The 26,866-nt window shown below is 52.4% G+C and overlaps 2 protein-coding genes across 2 annotated transcripts in view; both read left to right on the top strand.

Annotated features, from left to right (window-relative positions):
- Positions 1-4,553: 4,553 nt before the first annotated feature.
- LOC128903350 (olfactory receptor 14I1-like) lies at positions 4,554-4,931 on the top strand (the record flags this gene model as incomplete). Its single annotated transcript, XM_054187368.1, has 1 exon — positions 4,554-4,931. A coding segment is annotated over exon 1 (378 nt), but the record flags the coding sequence as incomplete, so codon positions are not given.
- A 3-nt stretch (positions 4,932-4,934) lies between these two features.
- LOC128903264 (olfactory receptor 14J1-like) overlaps positions 4,935-26,866 on the top strand; it is a gene marked incomplete at its 5' end in the record, with an annotated part of 47,063 nt that continues 25,131 nt past the window's right edge. Inside the window, one exon of the mRNA XM_054187278.1 lies at positions 4,935-5,396. Coding sequence (XP_054043253.1) covers positions 4,935-5,396 — 462 coding nt within the window. The remainder of the gene's footprint in view (positions 5,397-26,866) is intronic.

The following is a 26,866-nucleotide window of genomic DNA, read 5'->3' as shown; positions in this document are numbered from 1 at the left end:
CTCTACACCTGTTCTTACTAAATTCTGCAGTGGCCACAGATAATCTTTGGGTTTTTTCTTGCATTGGTCTGGAAGTACTAAGAGATCCTCTTGATGTCCTCGAAGCTCTTGCAAGGGTCAACACTAGGGAAGCTTTGGCTCCTCTAAAGCCATCCCTATTTCTAAATTCCTGCATCAGTCCTTGCATCCACGTTCCTTCCTTAGCCAAGCTGCTCTCCTGAAATGTCTGGTTGTTTTCCGGCTTATGAATGTCGACAGTTCTTATGCTTGGAAGATGCTTCTCTGAAAGACCAACTGTACTGAGCTCTGCTGCCTTTGAATACTGCTGCCCATGAGCCTACCACTGAAAGTCCCCTGAAGAGGCTAAAATCTTCTCCCAGTATTTCATGGTCCCTACAGCCAAAGCTGACACTGGTTTTCGCATCCCTGATCAGCACTTCCTCTTTTGCAAGGACTGGATTGGAGTGAGCATCACCTTTGTTGGTCTGCGCCTGTGCAAAGAAGTTGTCCAAAGAGACCCCAACACCAGCTGGACAGTATGCATCCTGCCATGCTCACCTGCCAGTGAGTGTCATTAAAGTCTCCAATAGCACTTGGGGTCATGGATCTGAGGACTTCCATGGCTTGCTTAAGCAAACCTTTCTCCACTTCCTTACCCTGATTGCAGGTGCTTTGTCTCCCACGAGGGTGTCACACTAACAGGCCTCTCCTTTGACCCTCACTCACAAGGGCTCACGCAACCTGCTGCACATCCCATAGAGGAGCTCCACACATAGAACAAGCTCCTGCACATGGAGGGCATCTCCCTCCTCATCTTCCTGGCCCGTCTCTCCTGAAAAGCCCCTATGCACCATGGCAGCACCACTGTGAGCTGTCCCACCACCCCTTGCCACTTATTCCACCAACGTACAAACTCTAGGATGGCACATGGGACTCCAGCTCCTCCGGTCTGTGCCCCAGGCTGAGGGCACTGGTGCACATTTGGTCTGCAGCACCTGAGCTGGAGCACTGGGGCCAAGCTTGGACTTGTCCCAGGCAAACCCAGTACCAAGTGCCCAAGACCCCACACCTGCTAATGCTGTGCTCGAGACCAGAGACATACTGGATGCGACGGCAGGCGGCAATGTGAAGGCACTAAACGAGGAAACGCTGCTCCCTACAACACCAGAAAAGCCAGGCTGGGCTCTGTAGCCCTGGAAGAAGCAGGCTTTGTTGTCTGTAGTGTTGCTGAAGACCTGTGGCGGAGGTGAAGCTGATCTCCAGGATGACAAGGTGCTGCTCAAAATGTCCTTGCGTGTGGATAAGCTGTGATCCAGGAACACTGTGAAAATCATTCACCTGTGTCGACTGTCTCATCAAGGGCCTCAGGAAAGGATTGTTGAAAGAAGAACTGGGAGAGTTTGGGAGCAGCCAAATCATTTGAGGCCCCAGTGTGATAGGCTTCCTGTTCATGACCTGCTCTGCATCAGCTGAATGCAGATGGGTGAGACCGTGCCTCACTGCAGTGGTGGGTTTCAGTCGCTGATCCACGGAAACTGAACGTGCCTGAGATGCCACATAGGCTTGCACAAAGGAACCAAATCGGCCTGCAGTGCCCTCTGGGGTGTCCCTCACGCATCTGCTCTGAACACCAATGGCTTTCCCATAGGTCCTGTGCGGTCCCTGCCAGCCTGTGCTGGAGAGCGCTGGCATCTCACTTAGCACCACAGGCCTGTGTTTGGCCATTGAGAAGCTTCCTGAATTGGGTTAAGCCATGTAGGGATGTCCCTGAAACAACTGCCATTACAGTCAGTGGAGAGCTAGGAACTACAGCTGATGGAGAAGAGAAAGAGAGGGACTTAGGTCTGTTTGCTCAGCTGATGACCTCTGTAGGCTGCTGTAGATACAAGGAAAAGGAAGGGTTTTAGTTGTCTTAAATGTAAACACCTGCTGTCATTTCCATCTGCCAAAGGAATTCCTCACAAGGCTCCAGGATGGTGCCCCCCGATGCTGCCTTGTCTCTCAGCATTGCCGCATTAGAGCTTGCAGTCACCTGCAAATGTCTTGGACAAGCTCTGGTGTCACCTCCAATGTCACCAGGTGTTTCCACCTGAACAACACCCTCAATCTCCATGAAGTAGCCTGAGAGCTGAGACAAGGAGCTCCCATACAGCTGCCTGTATTTGTGCACACCTGAACTGAGGCAAGAAGAATCCCACCTCCTGTGGGTTTGTGGAAGGAACAAGAGGGAGTCCTCTCCTAGCCCAGGACTTCAAACCCAGGATGAGATGCCTCAAATGATTCAGCTGCATCACTGCACCCACCAGGGGTAAAGAGCTGTGTGGGTGTCCTGTCTAATGGTGAGACAAGGAAAGGCTATTCTCATGCCTAACTCTGTCTCTGGGAATAGAAATGACACAGCTGGAAAGAAGTGTCTCTGCCCAGCTGAGGAAGGGAACCTCAGTGCTGACTTCAGCCTGTTTCCCAGCAGGTTCTCCCGAAGCCCCAGGGACACCTGAAGGGAGGCCAAAGTGGGCAGAGAAAGGGCTGCCTTGGGCTGGTCCTCTGCTGCTGAGCTGGGCTGGGCTCCTGGGACAGAGGGAGCTCATGGCAAGCGGGCAGCACTCCTTCCACAGCACTGCAGAGAGACAGCTCTGCCCAAAGCGCAGCAGGGCTGAGGGCACTGCCTGCAGGTGCCAAGGGGAGAGGAGCAAGGCAGAGATGTTAAAGGCACTCTAGGAGCGGGGGGATAGCTGAGCTCTCACTGCGGGAGGAATCTTCACAGCCCTCTATATGGTAAGTCTCTGGCTGCAGGGTACTGAGTTTGGTGTTCTTTGGAGGACATCCTAGACCTGGTTCATCCCGCAGCCTGCAGGACCTGGCAGGAGGATTCTCAGAGATTCCCAAGTAGAGGAGGAGGACGTGCTCTGGAGCAGGGCTTCCCTGCTGCACTTCAGTAGGTCGGGGCACGGTGGTTTCCTTGTCTTTGGGATGACTGCAGGGGTACCAAACTGGGTGTGCAGCCAGAGGAGCCCAGGGCTGTCCTTCCGCAGACGGTCCCTGCACCCCGGGGGATCACTGCCAGGGCATTTCCAAGGAAACTTTTCAAGAGGCTGGTCAAAGTGGGGATTACCTGAAAGGGAAGGAGTCTGTGCTTTGAGATGAGTCACCTTGTTTGGCTGGGTGGACAGTGGGAGATGGGACTTTATTTTCCCACTCTTGCGAAGGCACGGGGTCGCCCACTCCCTTTGAGTTCTCTGAGCCGCCCCTTTGCCCCTGTGCAGGCAGAGATGCCCTGGAGCAGTTCCCTGCTGCCAGGAGGTGTTTGCAGGGCAGAGCTGAGCACATCGCAGGTGGGATGGAGTTCTCTTTGTGTGAGCACTGCAAAGGAGGAGACCTGGGCACAGAGAAGCGGTTCCCAGCAGAGACAGCTCCAGGCAGCAGAAACATTGTCAGAGAGGGAGAGGGAGGAGATCCCAGAAACGTGAGGGGAGGGGGGATTCGGGCACCCCCCTGCCATCCGCTGCAGTGCAAGCACCTTTCCTGCAGCAGCTCCCAGGTCTCCTCTCCCACACAGTGCAGCCCCCCACTCTCAGCGTCACAAACACTCGGCCATCACTTTCTTTCCCAACAGCTCAACCAACAAAGAGGGAGATGGGGATTCAGCTTCAGCTGAGACACAAGCACTTGGGTCCTGCCATGCAGATGTTTGCATGGAGGAAAAGCAGCCAAATCCCCTCGCGGACTTTGGAGCCAGGCACCAGAGTGTGCCTGACTGGAAAAGACCTTTTAGGACACCCCATCTTAAAGACATTTGGCTCTTTCCCTGAGGGGGCCCTGCTGAGCTGCAGGCTGCCCTCCAGAAGGTCACAACTCTCCCATGGCATCTCTGTGTTTTCTAAGTACCCGACAGAGAAGACACCACAGCGCTAAGGCCAAGGAGATGCCACGGGACGGCTGTAGGTCGGCAGCTGCAATGAGGCCTCTGTGTCCCTGGCTGGGAGGGGAGAGATGAGATTCCTCTGCTCTCAGCAGTGTCCTGGTCTTCTGGGGGGAACACCTGGGTGTTACTGTCCTCAAGCTCAAAAAGGTGCCTGCCCAGGGCAGCTGGGAGCAGGGCTGAGGGACAGGTCAGCTCTCCACACTCTTCACTGAGGGACAGTCCCTTTGCCTGCCAGCACCCACAGGATTTCACTTGGAGTGCAGCAGGAATGCTCCAAAACTCCTCAGCTCTTGTGTGACAACTGGAACAAAATCCACAGAACAAATTCCCCTCAACTTTGCTCTGCCGTCGGGTGAATTAGGAGTGACAATGCTGGAAAGCTCTTCGATATCAAAAGTGGATGTAGGCTAAGATCACCCCGTCTTCCTATCGACCAATTGCTGTAGGCAGGACTGAATCCTGCAGAGCCCCCTGCTCCCAGCGGCACCCTCAGCCAGCACCAACCACAGCTCATGAAAGGGACCTGCCAAAGGTCTGCTTGAAAGGGGAGAGGAACTTTCAGAAGTTTTTCTGAGAAACTGAATAGACTTTTGTCTCTTCTTTGAACAGGTCCCATGTGCAGAGGACAAAAATGTCCAACAGCAGCTCCATCACCCAGTTCCTCCTCCTGGCATTCGCAGACACACGGGAGCTGCAGCTCTTGCACTTCGGGCTCTTCCTGGGCATCTACCTGGCTGCCCTCCTGGGCAACGGCCACATCATCACCACCATCGCCTGTGACCACCGCCTCCACACCCCCATGTACTTCTTCCTCCTCAACCTCTCCCTCCTTGACCTGGGCTGCATCTCCACCACTGTCCCCAAATCTATGGCCAATTCCCTGTGGGGCACCAGGGACATCTCCTACACAGGATGTGTGGCCCAGCTCTTATTCTTTTTCTTTTTCATGTCAGCTGAGTATTTTCTTCTCACCGTCATGTCCTATGACCGCTACGTTGCCATCTGCAAACCCCTGCACTACGGGACCCTCCTGGGCAGCAGAGCTTGTGTCCACATGGCAGCAGCTGCCTGGGGCAGTGGGTTTCTCTATGCTCTCCTGCACACGGCCAATACATTTTCCCTACCCCTCTGCCAGGGCAATGCCCTGGACCAGTTCTTCTGTGAAATCCCCCAGATCCTCAAGCTCTCCTGCTCACACTCCTACCTCAGGGAAGTTGGGCTTCTTGTGGTCAGTGTGTGTTTTGGCTTCGGGTGCTTTGTTTTCATCGTGCTGTCCTATGTGCAGATCTTCAGGGCCGTGCTGAGGATCCCCTCTGAGCAGGGACGGCACAAAGCCTTTTCCACCTGCCTCCCTCACCTGGCCGTGGTCTCCCTGTTTCTCAGCACTGCCGTGTTTGCCCACCTCAAGCCCCCCTCCATCTCCTCCCCAGCTCTAGACCTGGTGGTGGCAGTCCTGTACTCATTGGTGCCTCCAGTACTGAACCCCCTCATCTACAGCATGAGGAACCAGGAGCTCAAGGATGCCCTATGGAAACTGGCTCAATGGACGTTGTTTCACCATTAATAAATTGTCTCCCCTTCTCCGCATGTTTTCTAGACTTTCTGTTAGGCAATAAGCCTGCTTTTTTCTCTTGCAGTCATCCTGCTTCTGTATAATTTTCTGGGTTTGTACCACTTGTCTTGAGGTTTGTTCCAGTTGTGTCTGAGCCTTGCACAACACTGTGTCAAAGGTGACCTGCCTAATAGCAGCTCTTCAAGAAAAAGGCATCTCCCAGGTGCAGTGCCTGGATGCTAGGTGCTTCCTCCAAAGGTGCTGCCAATAAAACGTCCAACGAACTGGTCTTTCAAAGAGTCTCTTCTCCCTGTGTTCTCCCTGTGTTTGGGGTTAAGCTCACTGTACTATTGGGTTCCGTGGACCAAATGTTCTGGTTTGAAAGGCTCTCTTCTTGTCTCCAGTGGTAGTGGAGATGGTGCATGAGCTCCCGATTACCTCCTCAGGCTGCTTCACATGTGTCAGGACTTATGGCATACAGCAGGCTCTATGGAAATGAATTTGGATGTGTGAGGAGAGGATGGGGACTCACCACGTGCCCTGAGCTGGGAGTGAATGAAGACACAGGAGATGAAACATCCACAGAGGTGAAGTCCCCCACAAGCAAAACACTAAACTGAGGTATGCACAAACAAGGACTCTGCAATGCCCAGAAAGTCAGTGTGGATCCGGTAGGCGTGGGAAAGGGAGGCTGGAGAGGTGTGGGAGCTGCCAGAGGACCCTCAGGGCCAAGGAATGTCGTGCTGTCCTGGGGAGCGGGGCTGATGTGAGCAGAGGAGGGGGCAAATTCACTCAGGGTTGGGGGTCACCTCAAAAGGCTATCAGGAGAGGCAGAGAGTGACTAGCCTGTTTTCCTCATTGCCTTGAGGCCAGCACTAGCCTGGGGCTGATGGGGAGGCTGAGCTCCTTGTCTGCCCCCCAGGGGCTGTGTGCCCTTCAGAGGAGCTGGGGCTGTGGAGTGAGTGCCGAGAGCTCTGCAGCAACTGTGGTGGGCACTGCTGTGGGACCAGCCCAGACTGGGCAGCTGTGCTTGGCTGGGCAGAGGAGAGGGCAAGGGCTCTGGAGAGAGATGAGGAACAGCTGGGATGGGCTGGTAAAAGCCTGGGAGAGGAAAATGTCAGTGTAGAGCTAAGTTGTGTGAGTGTGCAGGGTGTGGGCACTCCAGGTGTGGCCTCACCAGTGCCAAGGAGAGGGGAAGGTCACCTCCCTCCATCTGCCAGCAATGCTTTTCCTGATGCAGCCCAGGAGGCTGTTGGCCTTTGTCATGGTGGTGCATTGCTGGCTCATGCTCAGCTGTTTGTCCTCCAGGACCCCAAGGTCCTTCTCTGCAGAGCCACTATCTAGCCAGTCAGCCCCCAGCATGATGCCCACAGTGTGCCTAGATCACAAGGTGTCCTCCCCCAGGGACTTTCTCAGCAGCAGCTTGTCCTTCTTGCAGATCAGCTCCACCTCTGCCATAGGTCCCACAGTGCTTCAGAGTAACCTGGGACAGCAAACCCCTCTCCTGCCAGGGCTGCGCAGCCAAGGCCTGTTTCTCTCTGGCCTTGGGGACTGCAGCTTTTACTCTCGTTGTGGGAATCTCATCCATCGTTTTGTGTCCACCTGCCATCCACTCCAGCATGCCTCTGCAGGGTTTCTGGCAGGAAGTGTGGCCTGTGGGGGACCCACACCGGAGCAGGCTGCGAGTGCACGTTGCTGGCTCACGTTGAGCTTCTCATCCACCAGCACACCCAAGTCCCTCTCCTCAGGGCTGCTCTCAAGCCATTCTCCACCCAGCCTGTATTTGTGCCTGGGATTGCCCCGACCCACGTGCAGGACCTTGCACCTGGCCTGGTTGAACTTCATGAGGTCCACACAGGCCCATCTCTCAAGCCTGTCCAGGTCCTTCTGGATCGCATCCCATCCCTCCAGCTTGTCAACTGCTTCACACAGCTTGGTGTTGAAACAAAGAACTCTACACAACAGCACTTGGATACTGTGAAGTCCGTGTTCTTTATTCGGCTTTCTTGTTGCCCTTGATGCCTCTGGCCAGATTTGACTCTCTCTGGGCTTTGGCTCTCCTGACATGATCCATGGCTGCTTGGACAATTTCTCTGTATTCCTCCCAGGCTACCTGTCCTTGCTTCCACCTTCTGTAGGCTTCCTTTTTCTTTGATTTACCCATGGTAAGTCCATGCTGATGGTTCTTAGCACAGCTGCCAAATGGGCCACACTGATGCACAAGTGGAGCTGGTACTGCCAAGAGGCAGAGCTGGTCAGAGATGTGAAGACCAGTCTCAGCCTTGGCTGTAGTGACCATCAAATGGTGGTCTCCCAGATCTCCAGGGGAACAGGGAAGGAGAGGAGCAGAGCACAGGCCCTGGACAGTAGGGAAGGAGGCCTACTGAGGGCACTGGCAGGTGGGCTCCCATGGAAACCATGTCAGGGCCCTGAAAACATCCACAGGCCTTCATGGCCCTGAGCAGCTTCACCTGGGGCCTCCTCCCACCCCTCTGTCCCTCAGCTCAGGATCCCCTTTAAGCCCAGGCCTGAGGCTCAGCCCCAGCTTGATCTACGCTGTAGGTGTAAAGGTTCTCCAGACACAGCCTTGCCTGTCCATGGACCTTGTTGGTTTGCTCTTGCAGGCTGACTTCCCAGCTTGATTCTTTATCGGGTGGACCACGAAAGAACTGCCATTCACTGAGCGGCCCTCCAAGTGCCAGACCCCAGCTGATTCACAGGGGCCTAGGGCCTTTCTGCTTTCTTTCTTCATGTCACTTGGTCAGGTTTGGGGAGGAGAGGAAGAAAAGCATGTGAGGTTTCTGGGTGCCAATGACTGAAAGTGGGAAGCCGAAGCATCCCATGTGAAGTGATTTAAAGGCTAGGCTAGTTCAACACTCTTATTTTCAACTCCTTTCTTGGAGGCCTTCAACCTTCCACAGGAATCTGGAAGCTCTGAGATCCCTCCATCTCACTCTCTTTTAGCCATTAAGTTGATAGTAACCAAGCCAGAGGCTTTGTTTCCATTCTCTTTACAGCCTAAATCACCACTTGGTCTGGAGATGTGGAGAAGTTTGTAGAAGAACAAGAAAGACAAGAAAGTGGCTGCTCCCAGGAATCTCAGGAGGCATGGCATACTGATAGCTTTGTTCAGGAAGCTGGTCAAATGCCTCAAGGCATGACCAATGCTGGTCAAATGTTGCTCAAGGCTTTATCCCGTAGGAGATGGAAAACATCCAAGGACAGAGATGGCACAATGTCACTGGGAAACCTCCTGCAATGCTTGGATGCCCCCACAGAGAAAAAGATTTTCATTTTCTTTGTCCTGAACCTTCCTTATTTCAACATCTGACCATTGTCTATTAACCTCCTGCCAAGCACCACTGTCACAAGCCTGGCTCCATGGCCCTGAAAATGTCCCCATAGGGACACACAGGCTGCTATGAGCTTCCCAAGACCTTCCCTTCTCCAGGCTAAAGAAGGCCCTTCCCCTTCAGCCCCTAAGCATCTTGGTGGCCAACCGCTGAACTCGCTCCCAGCTATCACAATCTTCCTTGCTGTGATGTGCTGACCATGGCCAATAGCCAATAGCCCAGCAGCCACACAGTCGCTCACACTTTCTTCCCCCTTCACAAGTGGGACAAGGAAGAAATAAAGTGTGAAAAGTTTGGGGTCAACATAACAATTTAACTGGTGAAGAGAAGAGATTAAAAAAAACCTCAACAAGTGAAACGGAGACCATCACTCAACACCTCCCACAAGCAGACTAATGCCCAGCCAGTCTCCAAGGAGCAGACTCCTTAAACAATAAAAAACCCCACCATCTTCCTCCTGTGCCTCAAGCTTTTATTCCTGAGCATGAGGTCATATGGTATGGAATATGCCTCTGGTCAGTTTGGATCAGCGGTCCTGGCTGGGTCCCCTCTCAACTTCTTTCTCACCTCCCACCTACTCACTGGAGGGAGCAGAACGAAGAAACAGAGAAGGCCTTGACACCATGCAAACTCTGTTCAGCAATACCCAAAACACTGGAGTCTTCTGAGTTTTCTCAAGTCCCACGGGCATAGGAAACAGCCATCCTCCGGGACTTCTTGTGGTCTGGTCCAGAAGAGAAGCCGTGCTGGGCTGGCCTTTTTCCTTTAGGAGCGGTAGACCAGCAGCCCATGGAGGACCCCGGTGGAGCAGGCTCCTGGCAGGACCTGCTGCCCAAGGAGAGGAGCCCATGCTGGAGCAGGTTTTGCAGCAGGACCTGTGGCCTGTGGGGGACCCACACTGCAGCAGTCCACGCCTGAAGGACTGTACCCTGTGGAAAGGATCCACGCTGGAGCAGTTTGTGGAGAACTGCAGTCAGTGGGAAGGACCCACATTTGGGCAAGGTCAGAAACGAAGGGTTATGAACTGACGGCAACTCCCATTCCACAACCCCCCTGTGCCACTCGGGGCAAAGGTAGAAGAGTTAGGAATGAAGTTGAGCCTGGGAAGAAGGGAGGGAGGGAGGGGGGAAGGTGTTTTGAATTGTGTTTTATTTCTCACTGTCCTATTCTGTTACAATCAATTGGAAATACATTTAATGAATTTTCCCAAGTTGGGTCTGTTTTGCCCATGGCAGTAATTGGTAAATTAATTGGTAAACAAATGATCCTCCGAGTTTATTGCTATTGACAAACGTGGCAAGAGTGCCCTCATGCACAAATGCAGTTACTACATCGTGAAGGCAGTCAGGTTGGCGAGGCATGATTGACCCTTGGTAAGTCCATGCTGATGGGTTTTGGACACGTTCTGCTGTTGGTGCCCACAAATGTCACCCAAGAGGACTCCAACTGATGGCCCGCTCCTCACCGATGTGAGCCTGTGCAGCCTCTGGTTCCCTGGGGTGCAGTGTTGGATTCTTCCAAAGATGGGTGCACCACTTGCTTGTCCTCTCTCACAAGAGACCTCTGCCAATCCCATAACCTCTCAGAAAGGATATTCCAAAGAAATATTGATCTTCCCTGTGACGCCATTACAACTATTCTCCCTGTTACACAGTGCAGTTAGCTTCTCTAATTTTTTGTCTACTTGTCCTGATACAGTGACCATTTCTAAAGTCACCTTTTCAGATCCAGACTGTCTAGGCAAAGGCCCTTTCCGTAATTCTTCAGTTTTCTTCTCCATTTACTCTTTGTTCATCCAGGTACCTCTCGCCCACGCTGCTGCTTTCACCTTCAGGGACTGAACAGCCTGACTGTCTCTCAACAGTCTAATTGCCTCCTTAGCCAGCTCTTTAATTATGTTTATATCTATCATTTTTTATCTAACTACCTAAGTTTATCCCTGGTAGAAATCAACTTCATTAGTGGTAGCTTGTACTTAGCATATGATTACAGAATATCATTTATTGTTTATGAAAACTGATTGTGCTTTACTTTTCTTTTCTGAAGAATGGGGAAAATTCTCCTGTGCCTGGGTGCAGCCAGGTCTCTAAGGGGCTCAGGTGGGAGATGGTGCAATGGAGCTGTAACCTGCAGCTGCAGAGACCAGTGGAGAAGTCTGATGCAAGGAGCAGTGATGCAAGTCCCAGGTGGGCAATGTCAGAAATGGTGAGGTTGGGGAGGTGAGGGGCAAGGCTGTCCATCCAGCGATGGACATCAAGGGACTGCTTTACCTAGGTGTCCAGACTTCCTGAGGAAACACTCTGCACCAATATCAATCAGAGAATGCTTCTATCACCTCTTCTGCAAAGTGAAAAGTAATAAAATATATCCTTTAACAGAAAAGATCATTTTTATCAGATGCATTTTGAAATCTTCCTACTTCATTACACTATGAAACCTCTCCAATTAGCTGTACAAGTCTTGAAGAAAATTACAAAAAGAGAAGCTTGTTAAGGCTTTCTGTCTTTTAATGAGCCCCATGGGGTATTTGCTGCTGAGTCCACAGACCTCAGATACTGAGAGAAGGTTGAACAGAGTGCTCAAGAAATCAGAAGTCAAACTCCAAGTACCTGGAAGCATTAATGAGCCCCACTGAGGGCCATTCCTGACAAAGCCTCCCCAGGGACTCGTTAGAGCAGAAAATTGGAGGCTGTGATTGCAGGTGGGCAAAGGCAGAGTGCAGGTGGCTGTAATGCTGAAGAAACCCTTGGTTGGTTTGATGCAGCAGAAAGGCCAAGCCCTCAGCCCCAGGCCCTGGCAAGGCAGATCCTGTCCCTCACTTGTGGCCCAGGGCTCTTCCTGGGGCAGAGGGATGTGAGGGGGAGCAATGCCAAGTGCAGGAAAATTCTGTGACACCTCCTGGCCTCCCAGAGAAGGGGCGAGGAGGAAGCAGAGTCCTGAGGCTCAAAACAATCACAGACTCATGGAATCATCTATGTTGGAAAGGATCTTTAACATCATTGTGTCCAACTGTAAACCCAGCCCTGCCAGGTCCACCACTAAACCACATCCCTGTGTGCCGCATCTTGTGGCGCTGCGCTCTCCCGCTTCTGCCCCTCCCCAGCTCCTGCTCAAGCCATAACCATCAGTGGGAGGTGTGATGAGTGTCACCTGGACTTTGGGGGATGGCTGGCAACACAGCCAACACACTGTCTGGAGTGGGGGCCTAGATATTTTGTTCCCATGCGAATATGACTGTAGGTCAATTCTCTTACTCTATAAATAGTGGACAGCCCAAGAGTGCTTGGAGCTCTCCTGCACGGCAGTGGGCTGCACGCCAGGGTCTCCCCTTGAGCAGGGATGCTCGCTTAAGGTTCTCCTCCTAGACGTCGAGAGATTCCTTGCCACAACAGATTCTCGGTAGGTGATTAATAGAACGTTAAACTGTGAAATCTTAGCTAAGTGATAGAAAGGATTGATTGCGCATATATAATCCTTTAGACATAAACCGTTAACCAAGGCTGGGACTAGCATTGGATCCAGCCTCAGGCAGACTCCTCTCCGAGAAGGAGTTTAGAAAGCAAGTTGAGCCTCATGACTCAACGGGAGGGTCTCCCTGACAGCTTGTCCGACCCTGTCCTCTATGCAATAAAGAATCAAGTGTACCTTGTCATCACATCCCATAAAACACTGTCGCGTTCACTACTAATTTTGTTAAATCACTGTTTGCATATTAATAAATATTTCACTCTTCACGCCCAGGCATCTTAGCTTTGTTGGACGCCCTACCAGTGAGCCCAGAAACCTCAACCCATGGAAGAGAAATCCCAAGACATTTCACTGCTCAGAAAGTAAAAGCTGGAAGAAGCCTTGGGACCATTAGTGTGGATGTCCCACCACCTATGTTAGAGTCCAGAAAGTTTCCAAGATGAAGAGACCACACAGGCTCCAAACACAGCCACAAGCCTCATTTTGGCCTACAAAGGTATTCAGAAGGAAATGACTTCACAAACACAGACCCCAGTCATGAGCCTGCTGCTGGATAATCATGTGCCCAAGCAGCAGTGATCCCACAAGCGACCTCTAGCTGCTGGTGTGTTCCATACATGCTGGCGTGTCCCATACTGTGTGTTGCATTCATACGCATGCTGCTGCCATGTCCCATACTTGGGGCCTCACAAGAACCAAGCCTGGTCTTCAACCTGCTGGCCTAAGGGGTGCTCTGGAACACAGGGCTTCAAACACCCACGAGCTTGCTCATGGTCTCTCAGGTCCTCAGGCAGCAGCAGCCTCACAACTGGCATTCAGGCCATTTGCCTGCTGCGGGGCTATCAAGGACTCAGGCAGAAGTGACCTCCAAATCAATATCTGCCTGCTTCTGGCCTATCAGAGATTGTGGCAGCACTGACCTCATAACCAACATCCACACCACGTGCCTGCTGCTGGCCTGTCAGGTACTCATGGAGAAATGACCTCGTAGGCACTGAACCCAGCCTTGAGCCGGGGGTTGGCCTGCCGCCAGGTTCCTGCTGTTATAGCAGCGGTGACCTCACAATCAACACGCCAGGCCTTGGCCTGCTGCTGGCCTGTTGGGTTCTCAGGCAGAAGGGACCTCACAAGCATCTACCCTAGATGTTGCTGGACTGCCATGTCCTCACAGAATCATGTAGATTGAAAGGGATCTTTGGAGATCGTCTAGTTCATTCCTGCTGCCCTAGAGGGAGTCAGCCAGAGCAGGTCACTTAAGAAGATGTCCAGGTTGGTTTTTAGTATCTCCACGACAGGACACTCCACAGCCTCTCAGGGCAGCCCGTGCCAGGGTTCTTGATGCCAAAACCTGTTTTCTTGAGTTCAGTTGGAATTTCTTAGTTTTGAGGATTGGGGCTTAGCGCATAAGCCCTGTCTGGGGACGATGAGGGACATGGGCTTCTTCAACCTGGTGAACCTCCTCCAGCGAGGGTCACCAACCAAAAGGAATAACCTCACTCCAAGTATGGGAGAGAGATGGATGGGATATGACAGATATAAACACATGGAAGGATTAGGCTGAAGAGATTATCAGCCTGCCGAAAGACCAGGGCATTCTTCCAACTGCCTGAAGCTCAAAGCAGCACCTGGGTACTTTAGAGGGATGTGACTGAGCGAGGAGTAAGGGGATGGGAAACTGGAGAGCAATGGGAAGGCGGGCCCTGATGCCCCATTAACGGTCCAATGGCCCCACCGTGCTGGAACCGCATGGGACAGGTGTGCTCAAGGGTGGGGAGACATCTCCCTGGCAAAGTACCCCGGCAGCCCTCAGGGCTCTGTCCCCCTCAGCCCTCCTGTTTTGGTGGCCTCCCCCAGTGCCTGGGCCACAGATGGTCTGTGTCCCCTCAGTGCCAGCCCCTCTCCCCAGGCCAGCACAAGAGTCCTGCTCCAGGCACAGAGCAGCCTGCCCAGAGTGGGGGCCTGCAGAAAGAGGTTTGTCCTTCCCATGGATTCCTCCCTGCAGGCACAGAAATGCTCCCTTGCTCTTCTCCCTGGTCACCCTTTCTCCCCAGAAAGCCTTTCCCCAGGTGAGTGTGTCCAGGCTGGCCTGGCTGGACATTCCTGGTTCCCACCCCATGCTTCCTGCAGGGACCTGAGCTGGCGGTGCTGCTCTGCAGAGGGAGGGGGCTGTGGTGCCCTGGGGCCATGGGGTGACCCTGCACTCGCCATGCTGGTCAAGGTGGGGAGCAGCCCCAGCCAGAAAGGGATCACTGCTGCTGAGTCCCCTTCCATCTTCCCTGATTGCTCAGTAGACAAGGACAGGGCTTGGCAGGACAATGGGGTGTCTTTAGTGTCACAAAGGGCAGGGAAGGGCTGCCCTAGATCGGTCCCACAGGGTCTCCAGGACAGTGGGCTGAACCATTGTCTAGTCTTTTGTCCCTTTGGCCTGCTGGCTCCTGGCATTGCAGGGGCCTTGTTAGCCCATGGGCTCTTTAGGTTCACCTTTCCTTCAAGGACACTCCACCTTGGATGGTCACTCATTTGATGAGGTGCCACTCACTGCTCACCCAGACTCACATACTTTTCCGGGAGATCCCATGAGCTCTCCTGGCAACTCCAAGTTCCTCTCCAGGATAGCGGTGGCCATCACCCATACCACAAGCGGGACAGTACCAGGAAGAACAATCGAAGACCATTTGCACTCTGCTTGGACATGTGCCACCAAGAAGGGAGCTCTCTTCGTCCAGCCCTTGGTCCCTAACAGATCCCCCTGCAACTCTGACCCTGTCCCCCTGAGTCTGTGGAGAACCCCAGAACACCATGAGGACTTTTCATGGAACAGTTCCTTGGGTGTGCTCCTGATACCAGCTTTGGGAGAGGCATCCAGCCTTCTGGCCCTGCCTTTCACACCTTTCATCAGTAGATGACAACTCATTGTATGAGGGTGCCACCGGGGCAGGAGCCACCTCCTCATGAGATGCTCCAAAATCTATGCCCTCTGGAAAGTCCGTAATCTCTTCAAGGATTCCTGGAGGTTTGGTTTCCCTGGTCGAGCTCACTGTGTGATCAGCACTACCCGCTTAGTCCATGTAGCGTCAGTCGCGTGATGTGTGGAGGGGATATCCAGTGTAGCACAGGCAACTGCTGTGCCAGGAGGAGCCGTGCTTGCCCATCAACAACTTCTGAAGTGGCTCAAACCCCCTCATACGCTGTCAGGATCTCTTTTTCGGTTGGGGTGCTGAGGGCTTCCGATCCTCAATACCCTCATCTCCAAAGCCTAGAGGTTGACCTCAGGTTTCTCCCGATGATTTCTGCCAGAGGCTCCAGGTGAGACCACGTGCCACAGCTGCACTGTAGAGACCATTACGCACGGCTGGTCCTGTCTGGACAGACCCAAGAGCTACCACACGAGCTATCTCCTGTTTGATCTGCTCAAAGGGTTGTTGTTGCTCAAGGCCGCACTCAGAATAGATCTTCTTTCAGGTTACTCCATAGAGAGGGCTCACAAGCTGATTACAACCTGGAATATGCATTCTCCAGCATCCCACAAGGCCTAAGAAAGCTTGTGCTTCCTTCTTAGCTGGTGGAGACATGGTTGCAATCTTGTTGACCGCATCCATAGGGACATGACGGCATCCATCCTGCCATTTTATTCCCAAGAACTGAATCTTCTCTGCAAGTCCCTTGACCTTGCTTCTTTTATGGCAAAACCAGCTTTCAGAAGAATCTGAATTGCTCTTTTCCCCTTTTCAAACACTTCTGCTTTGTTGCCCCACATGATGAGATCATGGATGTATTGTACATGTTCAGGAGTATCACGCTGTTCCAGTGCAGTTTGGATTAGTCCATGGCAAACTGTAGGATAGTCGATTACAGAATCACAGAATGGTAGGGGTTGGAAGGGACCTCTGGAGATCACGTAGTTCAACCCCCCTGCCGGAGCAGGTTCATCTAGAGCACGTTGCACAGGAATGCGTCCAGGCGGGTTTTGAAAGTCTCCAGAGAAGGAGAGTCCACCACGTCTCTGGGCAGCCTGTTCCAGTGCTCTGCCACCCTCAAAGTCAAGAAGTTCCTCCTCATGTTTAGATGGAACTTCTTATGTTCAAGTACCTCTTGTCCTGTCACTGGGGGCATTCCAGGTGCATTGGACACCACGTGAAAGCAAACTGTGGCCTGCACCCTGCTGCCAAAGGGATTGAAAAAGAAGAATGCATTGGCAATGTCAGATGTAGCACACCACTTGGCTGCCTTTGGCACCAGTTCATATTGGAACTTCCACCAGAAGGTTCAAGCAAGTCGGGGGGCTAAGGCATCTTCTGTGCGAGGGGAACATTATCAGGGCTTTGGAAGAAGGTGGGTGAACTGTTGGAATCTCACAGGCTCTGGCAAATCCCCAAGGGACAGGGGACAGGGCGTAGCTATCTCCATTGATGAAATGCATCAAAGGTTTTCAGAGCCACCTCCACATTTGATTTTCCACCTATAACCAGTGCTTCTGACTTTCTGCTTCACCGGTCCCCAGGGACAGGAATCTTGTCCGGTCGTTCCCTCCATGGTGTCTCCAGTGATGGGCATCAGTGGGGCCTGGTAACACCCTCACCATCTTGGGGTTTGCTGCTGAGTTTTACTTCTCTAGAGGCTTGCCCAGTGTTTGAGGGTCTACAGGATCTTGGCCGGAGAGGACTCATTTCCATACCAAATGCCATAACCAGCCAAGTCTCTGTGCATAGACTTCCTGGATTCCTCAGTTCTTCTGTGCTTAATTAGAGAGTTCTCAGATGAATACATTTCAATACTAAACAACCATAAGGAAGGATTGCTTCCTTCTTATTTTGTTCTTTATTTTTTCTTCTTACACAATAAATGATGCCAGCAATCTCCAGTTCATGTTGATCCTGAATTAATGCTAATGGAGCCTCAAGACCCTTTAAGGCAAGACCCTTTATTGCAAACACTCCGTGGACAGGCTTTGTCTCAATCTCACCATGTCTCTCACCTGGCAACCAGGACTTACAGCAGCCTGTTCAAACCTGAGCTTTCTCCACTCCAGTCCGTAGCTGCGTGTTTCCACTCCTTGGCACCGGTTCCCACCTGCTTTACCTTGAAAACGAGCTGACACAGAATGGTGTTTCCTAATGGCCAACAAAGGAAATCAAAGGCAGGCAGAGTTCAATACAGAGAAGACATGCCTCAGCTGTATGTCACGTCCCCATTCCCTGCCCTGAAGTTCACTTTCCATTCTGGATGGCCTTAGACCAATAGAAAACACATTTTCCTGTCAAGCACAGATCCCAGACTGTGTTCTGAGGACATGTTTATTTTAATATATTTCACATCTGTATCTCCTATCTAAAAGAGGCTGGGCGCAATGAAGGTTGGATACGTTGGATAGATCCTGCCTTTATCTCTTTGCAGTCAAGCAATGGTCCCACCTGCTAGCACTTCCCTCCTATCGTCCCTTTTTTGAGATGGCCAAATCTTTATGGGGCGTACAATGGCATAACACCATGGCCCTCCAAGTGCCAAACCGTAACCGGTGTACATGTTCCCTGAGTTCATCCAGGCACCGTCTCCTTCAGGCACCCAGAAATGCAGTGCGAGAGAACATGCTTTGGGACATGTTCCTCATCTAAAGGGAAGCTAAGCAGCCTTTAGCTCCCCACCTCCTTCTCTGGACCCTTTTGAAAGATGCATGCAGCATTTACTTTTTGCCAGATGTCAGGGAGTCCCGCCAGTCTCCAGGACCTTTCCAAGATGATGGAGAGTGGCCTCACTGTGACATTCTCTTACTTTCCAGCACCTCTGGATGTACCCCGTCCATTCCCATGAACTGGTAGTGGTTGAGTTTGCTCCAGTAGATCCTGATTTCATTCCTATCCGCCATTGGCTGTTCTTGTCCAGAGTCTTGCCTCGAGGCACAAAGCCCTGAGAGACCTTGCTGGGGAAGTCTGAGGCAAAAAAGGCATAGAGTATCTCGGAACTCTCTCTCCCTACTCTAACTCAATACAGCAGTGTCCAACTAATATCTTTGTTTTCTTCTGTAAGAATTCCTGAAGTTGGAAATCTCGTTATGATTCCCCTGAATTTACTTTCAGGTTTCAAACTGAGTTTTGATACAGGCCAATGTTCTTCCTGGAGGATGCTGTCCTTGAAGACCAGCTGTACAGAGCTTTGCGCCACCTTCAATGCTCCTGACCATTGGATCCCCACGAAAACTCCTCAGCGTCGGCCAAAGGCAAAAGGACCTCTGAGGTCCAGCATCTGCAGTCTTCTGTTCTGCTTCCTCACTGCCCTGGAGTGCTGGGACCCCACTACTTCAGGGTCACGACAGCCAATCTTCACGTCTCTGACCAGCTCTTCCTGCATTGCAGGTATCACATCAAGGTTGGCATTATTTTTGTTGGCCCATCTGGCAGCTGTGCTAAGACGTTGTCCTAAGACACTCCAGAAACCACCTGGACTGTACGTGCTGCTGTGCTCCTCTTTCAGAAGCTGCCAGTATCATGGCAGTCCCCAGCGAGACCCAGGCTCGTACAGCCAGACGCTTCCCTGGGATCCTTCAGAAAGACTATACCCTCTTCCTCATCCTGACTGTGGGTTCCTTATCTCCCACCATGACAGGACACTTCTACTGGCCTCTCCTCTCACCCTCCCCCACAAAGGCTCACCAAACTCTTCACCTGCCCCAAGGAGTTGCGCCATACATCCAGTTAACGGCTTCACTTTCAGGAAACCCCACTCCTGATCCTTCCAGCCTGTCTCTCCTGAAAAGCCTGTAGCCATCCATTGCAGCACCCCAAGCTGTGTGCCTTGTCCCACCACGCCTTGGCAGTTCCTCTGTCAAAGTCAAAAAGCACAGGCTCTCTCTCAACTTGTCTCTTCCCCTGGCTGAGAGTTTTGGTGCACATCTGGGCTGTGGCACCTCAGGTGTAGCTCCAGGCCAAGCTCGGACGTCTCTTAAAGGAAACCTGGTACCAAGCATTGAAGACCTTCTGTGTGCAAAGGCTTTGCTTCACGGCAGAGACACGGTCAAGTGGACGGCACCTGGAAGCTTAAAGCTGAAATTGGATGTTGATGGTGAGCAAAGCCTGCTGTCTGCAAGAACAGAGAGAAACAGGGCTGGGAAGGGCGGCCCTGGCAAGAAAGAGGGTTTTTGTCAGTGGTGTCTCTGCAGCCCTCAAGGGCCTTTGACAAAGGTGAAGGTGATCTCCATGAATGACAAGGTGCTGCTGACAGGTCCCCCACGAGATTTTTTTGCCTGTTCCTTGACTGTATTATGAAGAGGGCGAGTAAATGTTGGGCAAGAGAAAAAACAGCACCTTGAGTGCAACACATGAGTGGAGACCCTGGTGTGACGTGTCCTGTGTTCTAAACTGCCTCACATCTACTGCATGGAGAAGGGAGAGACCTTGTCCCACTGCAGTGGCAATCAGTCACTTGTGTTATGAAAATTTGCAAGTGGCCCGTGCTGACCGAGCAGAGAGGCTAGGACACAAAGTACAGAGGTGCACGCGTAAATATTTAGTCATGCGCATGAGGTGTCCGAGCTCAATTGGGGTACCTCAAATGCGGTTAAACACAGGGTTCTTATGCCATTCAAGCATTCAGGTACCTTATTATTTGACTAATGACTAACTAACACAGACACGGAGTACCAATTACTAATCACAGTAAAACTGCACAAAGTAGCTATATCTCTGCAGCTCCATCAGCCATCAGCCTTCTGGCAGCTTTTCTATTGATCCAGACGTCCCCGGAGTTGGTCTATTGCTAATTACTTGTCTGTGATGCTGGACACTGGGAGAGTTTCAAAGGTGTGTAAGAGGGACGAGGATACTGGCATTATCTCGGTTCTCCAGGGGTATCTTTTATCCTTCATGGACAGCTGAATGATTCTGAGAAGTCCTTATTTTGAGGGCAGGGCTGTTCTTCTGCTCCTTGTGATGAGCTGACCTCCTTTAACTCACTTACCCAAGCATGATAAATCAGTACACAATGGGAGCTAGCTAGCTATATATCTTAAGAAAGTCAATTCCTTTTCATACGATAAAGACTGATGGGCATAACAGTTAGGGAGGTAGATTTTGATACCCTTGGATCAGAGGATGTCTGTGGCCAGGTGGGTCCTGCAGAGAGCTTTTTGGTGGTCAAGGATCACCTCTTCGTCATCCAGAATGGTCCATGCCAACATGCAGGAAGTCATGCCAAGGTGGCAGGAGGCTGGCATGCATGAGAAAGGAGCTCTGAGTAACATCAAGCCTGAAGAGGAAGCACAGAGAAGGTGGAAGCTGGCTGCCTTCCAGCCTCCGGGGTTCCGTGGTTCTGTGCTGGAGTTGAACTTTTGGTTTTCCTTTTTCCTCTTTCCCCTTCCCAAGTTCTTTTCTTTAACCATTGTCGTAGATTCCTCTACAAACAGCCCAGCTTCTCTTTCCCCACAGGCCCTACATTTGCTTGCTTTGTGCCCTCTCTACGGGGCACAAAGATGTTTCTAACATAGGTGTTGTGACAATTCCTCTGCTGGACAGTACAAAATTAGGAATGTCTTTAATTCCCTGTAGTGCCCTGCAACTCCTCGTGCTGTTATCTTGTGCTGATGCATCACCACAACCATGGTGAGCTGTCTGCACGCAAACATGAAGAACGAACAAAATGGATCTTCAGTCCAGGGGGACCTTGGGAAATTCTGGGAGTCAGCCAGAAGAAACTGCTTAAGTTTTACAAAGAGAAGTGGCCAGTCCTGCATCAGGGGGAAGAAAAACACCGTATTACAGTGCCAGGTGGGACGTGACAGGATGAGCAGTGACCTTGAGGAGAAGGGCCCACGCATTATGAGGGACACCACGTGAGCCAGTGGCGCATGCTGACCATGAACGAGGCCAGCTGCACACAGGGATGGATTAGGAGGAGAGGGCTACCCAGACAGCTTGACTTTTCATGCCCTTTCAGTGAGCCGTGGTGTGGCCACACCTGGACGTGTCTGTCCCTCTGTGGGAATTCCTGCTGTAGACAGGTGGGGAGGAACGGGAGAGTGCCCAGAGGAGGTCTGCACATGGCCTCTGCTTGAGGCCCCAGACCCCATCCTTCTGACCTCTGCCATCCCAGCACAACCCCAGGAACATGCTGTCCCTGGAGAAACACCAGCCTCTCCAGACAGCTCCAGATTCCCCTCCCACAGGATGGGTGGCCTTTATGTCATCTGTGTGAAGGGCTGGGGTACGTCCCTCAGTTAAACCCACGATCTTACCTCTCACCAGACACCGACTGGTGACTCCTAAATCCAGTCCAATATCTCTAAAATGTTACAAACGGACAGTCAGCTTTTTATTCCTGGACACATGGAGGAGGAAGAAGACCTTCAGGGGTGAATTTCCTCAGGCATGTTTGGAGAAAGACCCCAGCATTAAAGCACTGCACCAGGGAGATCTTGCTTTGTTAACAGAGACTCTGTGAAAGAGGCCAGCTCTGAGCCACTGTGAAATACATTTTTAGAAGGGAACCAGGTGAAACTAAGACGTAAATGTCTCAGGTGAAGTGACACAAGTGAAACCTTTGTGTAGGAGCATAAAAACCATAAATGACAATATCAACAGCAATGATGAGAAATGTAATCATTAAAAACACAAAGCCAATAACAAAACACACAAAAAAGCAGATGGAATCAAATAGTGTGGGAGTCATTTGTGGAGAGAGGTGGAACATTTCTCCCTCTTGAAAAAAATCCATGAAATCAGATACCTAATGGCCTCCTTGAGCTCCTGGTTCCTCATGCTGTAGATGAGGGGGTTCAGTGCTGGAGGCAACACTGAGTACAGCACAGCCACCACCAGGTCGAGAACTGGGGAGGAGATGGAGGGGGGCTTCAGGTAGGCAAACATGGCAGTGCTGACAAGCAGGGAGACGACGGCCAGGTGAGGGAGGCACGTGGAAAAGGCTTTGTGCCGTCCCTGCTCAGAGGGGATCCTCAGAACGGCCCTGAAGATCTGCACGTAGGACAGCACGATGAAAACAAAGCACCCGAAGCCTAAACAGGCACTGACCACAAGAAGCCCAGCTTCCCTGAGGTAGGAGTGTGAGCAGGAGAGCTTGAGGATCTGGGGGATTTCACAGAAGAACTGGTCCAGGGCATTGCCCTGGCAGAGGGGTAGGGAAAATGTATTGGCCGTGTGCAGGAGAGCATAGAGAAACCCACTGCCCCAGGCAGCTGCTGCCATGTGGACACAAGCTCTGCTGCCCAGGAGGGTCCCGTAGTGCAGGGGTTTGCAGATGGCAACGTAGCGGTCATAGGCCATAATGGTGAGAAGACAATACTCTGCTGTGAGAAAGAAGATGAAGAACAAGAGCTGTGCAGCACATCCGGCATAGGAGATGTCCCTGGTGTCCCAGAGGGAATTGGCCATGGATTTGGGGAGAGTGGTGGAGATGGAGCCCAGGTCAAGGAGGGAGAGGTTGAGGAGGAGGAAGTACATGGGGGTGTGGAGACGGTGGTCACAGGCAATGGTGGTGATGATGAGGCCGTTGGCCAGGAGGGCAGCCAGGTAGATGCCCAGGAAGGTCCAGAAGTGCAAGAGCTGCAGCTCCCGCGTGTCTGCAAATGCCAGGAGGAGGAACTGGGTGATGGAGCTGCCATTCGACATTTTCTTCCCCTGGGCTTGGAGACCTGTTAATGGAAAGAAAAGCAGTGAGAAGTTGGGGAAGATTTCTCTCAAACTAAAGTATTCAATTGGTCTTAGAAACCCACCAAACTGGCTCTCGCCTTTCAGGAAGACCTTTTGCAGGTCCTTTTTGTACACTCTGGTTGGTGCTGGCTGATAGTCCACCAGAGAGCTGAGATCTCTGCAGGATTCAGTCCTGCCCTACAGCCATGGGTAAAAAGGAACACGGGGTGATCTCAGATTAAATCCACTCCTGGCATCAAAGGGCTTTTCAGCATTGTCACCCGACTGCAGGGCAGAGCTCAGGGCACCTTGTTGTTGGTGTTGTTCTGTTGTAGTTTCCCCACCACACCTGAGGAGTGTTTTTAAGGCAGAAATCCCTGGCATTTCTGCTGTGCTGCAAGTGAAACCTTGTGGGTCCTGCGAGCCAAGGGGACTGTCCCTCAGTGCAGAGCGAGGACAGCGAGTTTGTCCATCGGAATTGCTCTCAGCTGCCCTGTGCTGCTGCCTCTTTGAGCTGGAGGATGATCCCAAGCAGACATTCCCCTGAGAAGAACCTGGACACTGCTGAGAGCAGAGGAGTCCCATTTACAAGCGCAGTTCTCCCAGCCCCTCACCTGAGCTCACTGGACCCGAGGAGGATCTCAGCTCTCCCCTCCCACCCAGGGACACAGGGGGCTCACTGCAGCTGCCTACATTCAGCCCTCCAGCTGGATTTACGTGGCCTTGGCACTGACATGTCTACTCCGTGGGGCTGCTAGACGACACAGGGATGCCACGGGAGAGCTGAGCCCTTCTGGAGGGCAGCGTGCAGCCAAGCAGGACACTCCTGGGAAAGAATCAACTATCCTAAAGATGGAGTATCCTGCCCACAGGGCCGGCTTGCTCTCAGCCCCACACACTGCAGTCCTCAGAGCCCAAAACATAAGTGGATTTGGATGCTTGTCCTCCCTGGATACACCGGCATGACCGGACATGCAGCATCAGTGTCTGAGCTGCACCTGAATCCTCAGCCCCCACCACAGTGGAAGAAGGGAAGGAACAAGGACAGCAGGGGTGAGAGGGGAACAGGTGAAAATTCTTCTTCAAAAAGAGTCAGGACAGGGAGACACTTGAACATTTCTCCTCCAGGATGTGGGAGAGGAGACCAGGGAGTGTCTCCAGGGAATGTATGTGTGGTGGTGGGGAGGTGCCATCCTAAATGGAAAAGGAAATTCCTTTCTCCCACTCCCCATGCATCCCACTAAAGGTGGAAAATTCAAAACATGGGCTCCATTTCTTTCAGGTAAATGCTGCCTTGAAGTCCTTCTCCAAAAGGATCCTCTGCAAATGTCCTGGGGGTGATCTGGAGCTGGGAGGAAACACGACCCATGCAGCACCCTCACGACTGCAGAAGGACCCTGCCATGACACGACTGGGGTCACTCCTTCCACCCACAGCTTCTCCCCGCAGCGCCAGGGGGAGCTCCCTGGGCAGGCTGAGAGCTGACCCTGGCAGGCAGCAGAGTCCCTGGCCCAGCACACAGTTCCCTGGGACACGGGGACCCTGCTCTGAAGGACAGCCCTGAGCACCCCTGCACGCACACCCACCTTCACAGCCCGGCAGCCGTCCCTGGGAGAAGGCAGCCGACATGCCCTGTGCCTTTGGTGATGTGGTAGGGGTGCCCTGCTCTCGAGCACATCCTTCTCAACACCGACGGAGCCTTGAGAGCCTTCCTGACAGATCACATTAGCCATGGGCTATGCCAGCTTTAGGAGACTGCTCCAGGGAGCCTCTCTGCATTATACTGCAGCAGAGACACAGCATGCCCTGTCCCTCTGACGGTGCAGCAGGGAAGCCCTGCTCCACACGTTGTCCTTCTCCTCGAAACTAGAGAAACTGTGAGAGTTGTACTTGCAGATCCCGTAGGCTGGGGGTTGTTCCAGCTTCTAGAGATCCCTCCAGCAGCTGCAGATTCAATGCCCTGCAGCCAGAGACTGTGCAAAGGCTGTGAGGATTTCTCCCAGTGAGCTCTCAGCATTCTCCACCCCAGGCTGCCTTTAAGATCCGCTGGCCTCACACGTCTCCCCTCGTTACCTGCAGGCAGTGCCCTCAGCCCTGCTGCCCTTTGCAGAGGAGCTGCTCCTGGGCAGAGCTGTCTCTCTGCAGCGCTGCCCGCTTGCCACGAGCTCCCTCCATGCCAGGAGCCCAGCCCAGCCCAGACGCAGAGGACCAGCCCGAGACGTCACTTTCTCTGCCTCCTCGGGGCTCCCTGGAGGTGTCCCTGTGCCTCCAGGGGAACCTGCTGGGAAAGAGACTGAAGTAATACTGTGTGGTCTCTCTTGCACCTCTGGAGAGACGCTTCTTTCCAGCCGGGTAATTTCTCCTATCAGAGAGAGCTGCGCACGAGAAAGGTCTTGTTCCTTCTGGTATGAGACAGGAAACCTGGACAGTGCCAGATCTCCTTTGCCCCTGCTGAGCGAAGGCAGTCGGCTTCGTCAACTGAGGCATCTCCTCCTTGGTTTGTAGTCCTGGGTGTGAAGTGGACTCAGCTCTCACTTAGGGCTGCCACAATCCCACAGGAGGGGGGATTCCTCTTGCCTCTCTTCAGGTGGGCACAAAACAGGCACCTGCTGCATGGGAGCTGCTGGTCTCAGCTCCCAGCGTCATTCCTGGAGATGGAGGCCAGCAGTGAGCTCTTCAGACTCAAACACCTACTGACATTTCAGGTCTCAGACGTGGTCCAAGATACGTGCCGGTAACTGCAAGATCTAACGGAGCAGTTCATGGAGACAGGGCAGTATCTGGTGCCGTCATCTTTGAGATTCATGAGGAATTCCTTTGGCCACCAGCACGTGCCCGCATTTCGGACAACTGAACTTTTCCCTACTCTTTCAGTCCAGGGCAGCCTTCTGAGGTAGACAGGGGACCAGATGTACTCATTGCCATTGACATCATCCATCTTCTCCATCGGCCGTGTATACTAGATCCCCACTGACTGTACTGGCAGATGTCTCATGGACATCCCCACATCACCTAACCTAATTCAGGGCAGCTACTCGATGGCCATGGACAGGCCTGTTGTGCTACAGGAGGTGCCAGGGCTCTCCAGCACAGCTGCAGGTGGCCGGCAGGGACTGCACAGGACCTACGGGAAAGGCATCGCCTTCAGAGTGGGTGCGAGACACACACTCCAGATGCCATGTCTCATAGATTCAGTTTCTGTTGGCCGGCAACTGAATCCCATGAGGGCAATGAGGCAGGGTCTGACCCACCTCCATCCAGTCGATGCAGAGCAGTTCAGGAACAGGAAGCACATCACACTGGGATCTCCACTCATTTGCCTATTTAAGCAACACAAGGAAGTCTCCAGAATAATGACCCCAGGTCTTATTGGAGACATTAATGACCCTGACACCACTGGAAGGGGAACACAGCAGCATGCATACTGTCCAGCAGGTTTCTGGGTCTCTTGGGACAACATCTTTGCACAGGCGCAAGTTAGGCCAACAAAGGTGTTGCTGAGTCCAGTCAATTCAGAGGGAATTCTGATCAGGGGTGTGAAAATGTCAGCCTGGGCTGTAGCGACCATGAAATAGTGGGGTCTCAGCTCCCAAGGGGAGTGAGAAAAAACGGAAGCCAGACTACAGATGCTGGGTCTCTAGAGGAGAAATGGGGATGGAAGAAACAAAGAGAATGAGTGGCCACTGCTGGAAATTAGTAACAGCAGGTGTAGATGAATCTGAGATTCCCTGTGTCCTTCTTGCCTTGGTCTCCTCCAGCAAGCTCTCCCAGGCCTTTGTGCCTTGAGGCAGGACTCTGGAGGGAAAAAAAACTGTGGTGAATTTGGATAGAGTCAGGAGTTGCTGAGCAAACACAATCCTTACCAGTCTATGGGACTGGAGGGGTGGCATCCGCGGGAGCTGAGAGGGCAGGACGATGCCACAGTAAAGCCACTCTC

Source organism: Rissa tridactyla, unplaced genomic scaffold (assembly GCF_028500815.1).
Source record: "Rissa tridactyla isolate bRisTri1 unplaced genomic scaffold, bRisTri1.patW.cur.20221130 scaffold_29, whole genome shotgun sequence".
NCBI lineage: Eukaryota > Metazoa > Chordata > Aves > Charadriiformes > Laridae > Rissa > Rissa tridactyla.
Note: the sequence above shows the minus strand (reverse complement) of the source record. Positions and strands in the feature narration are given on the sequence as shown.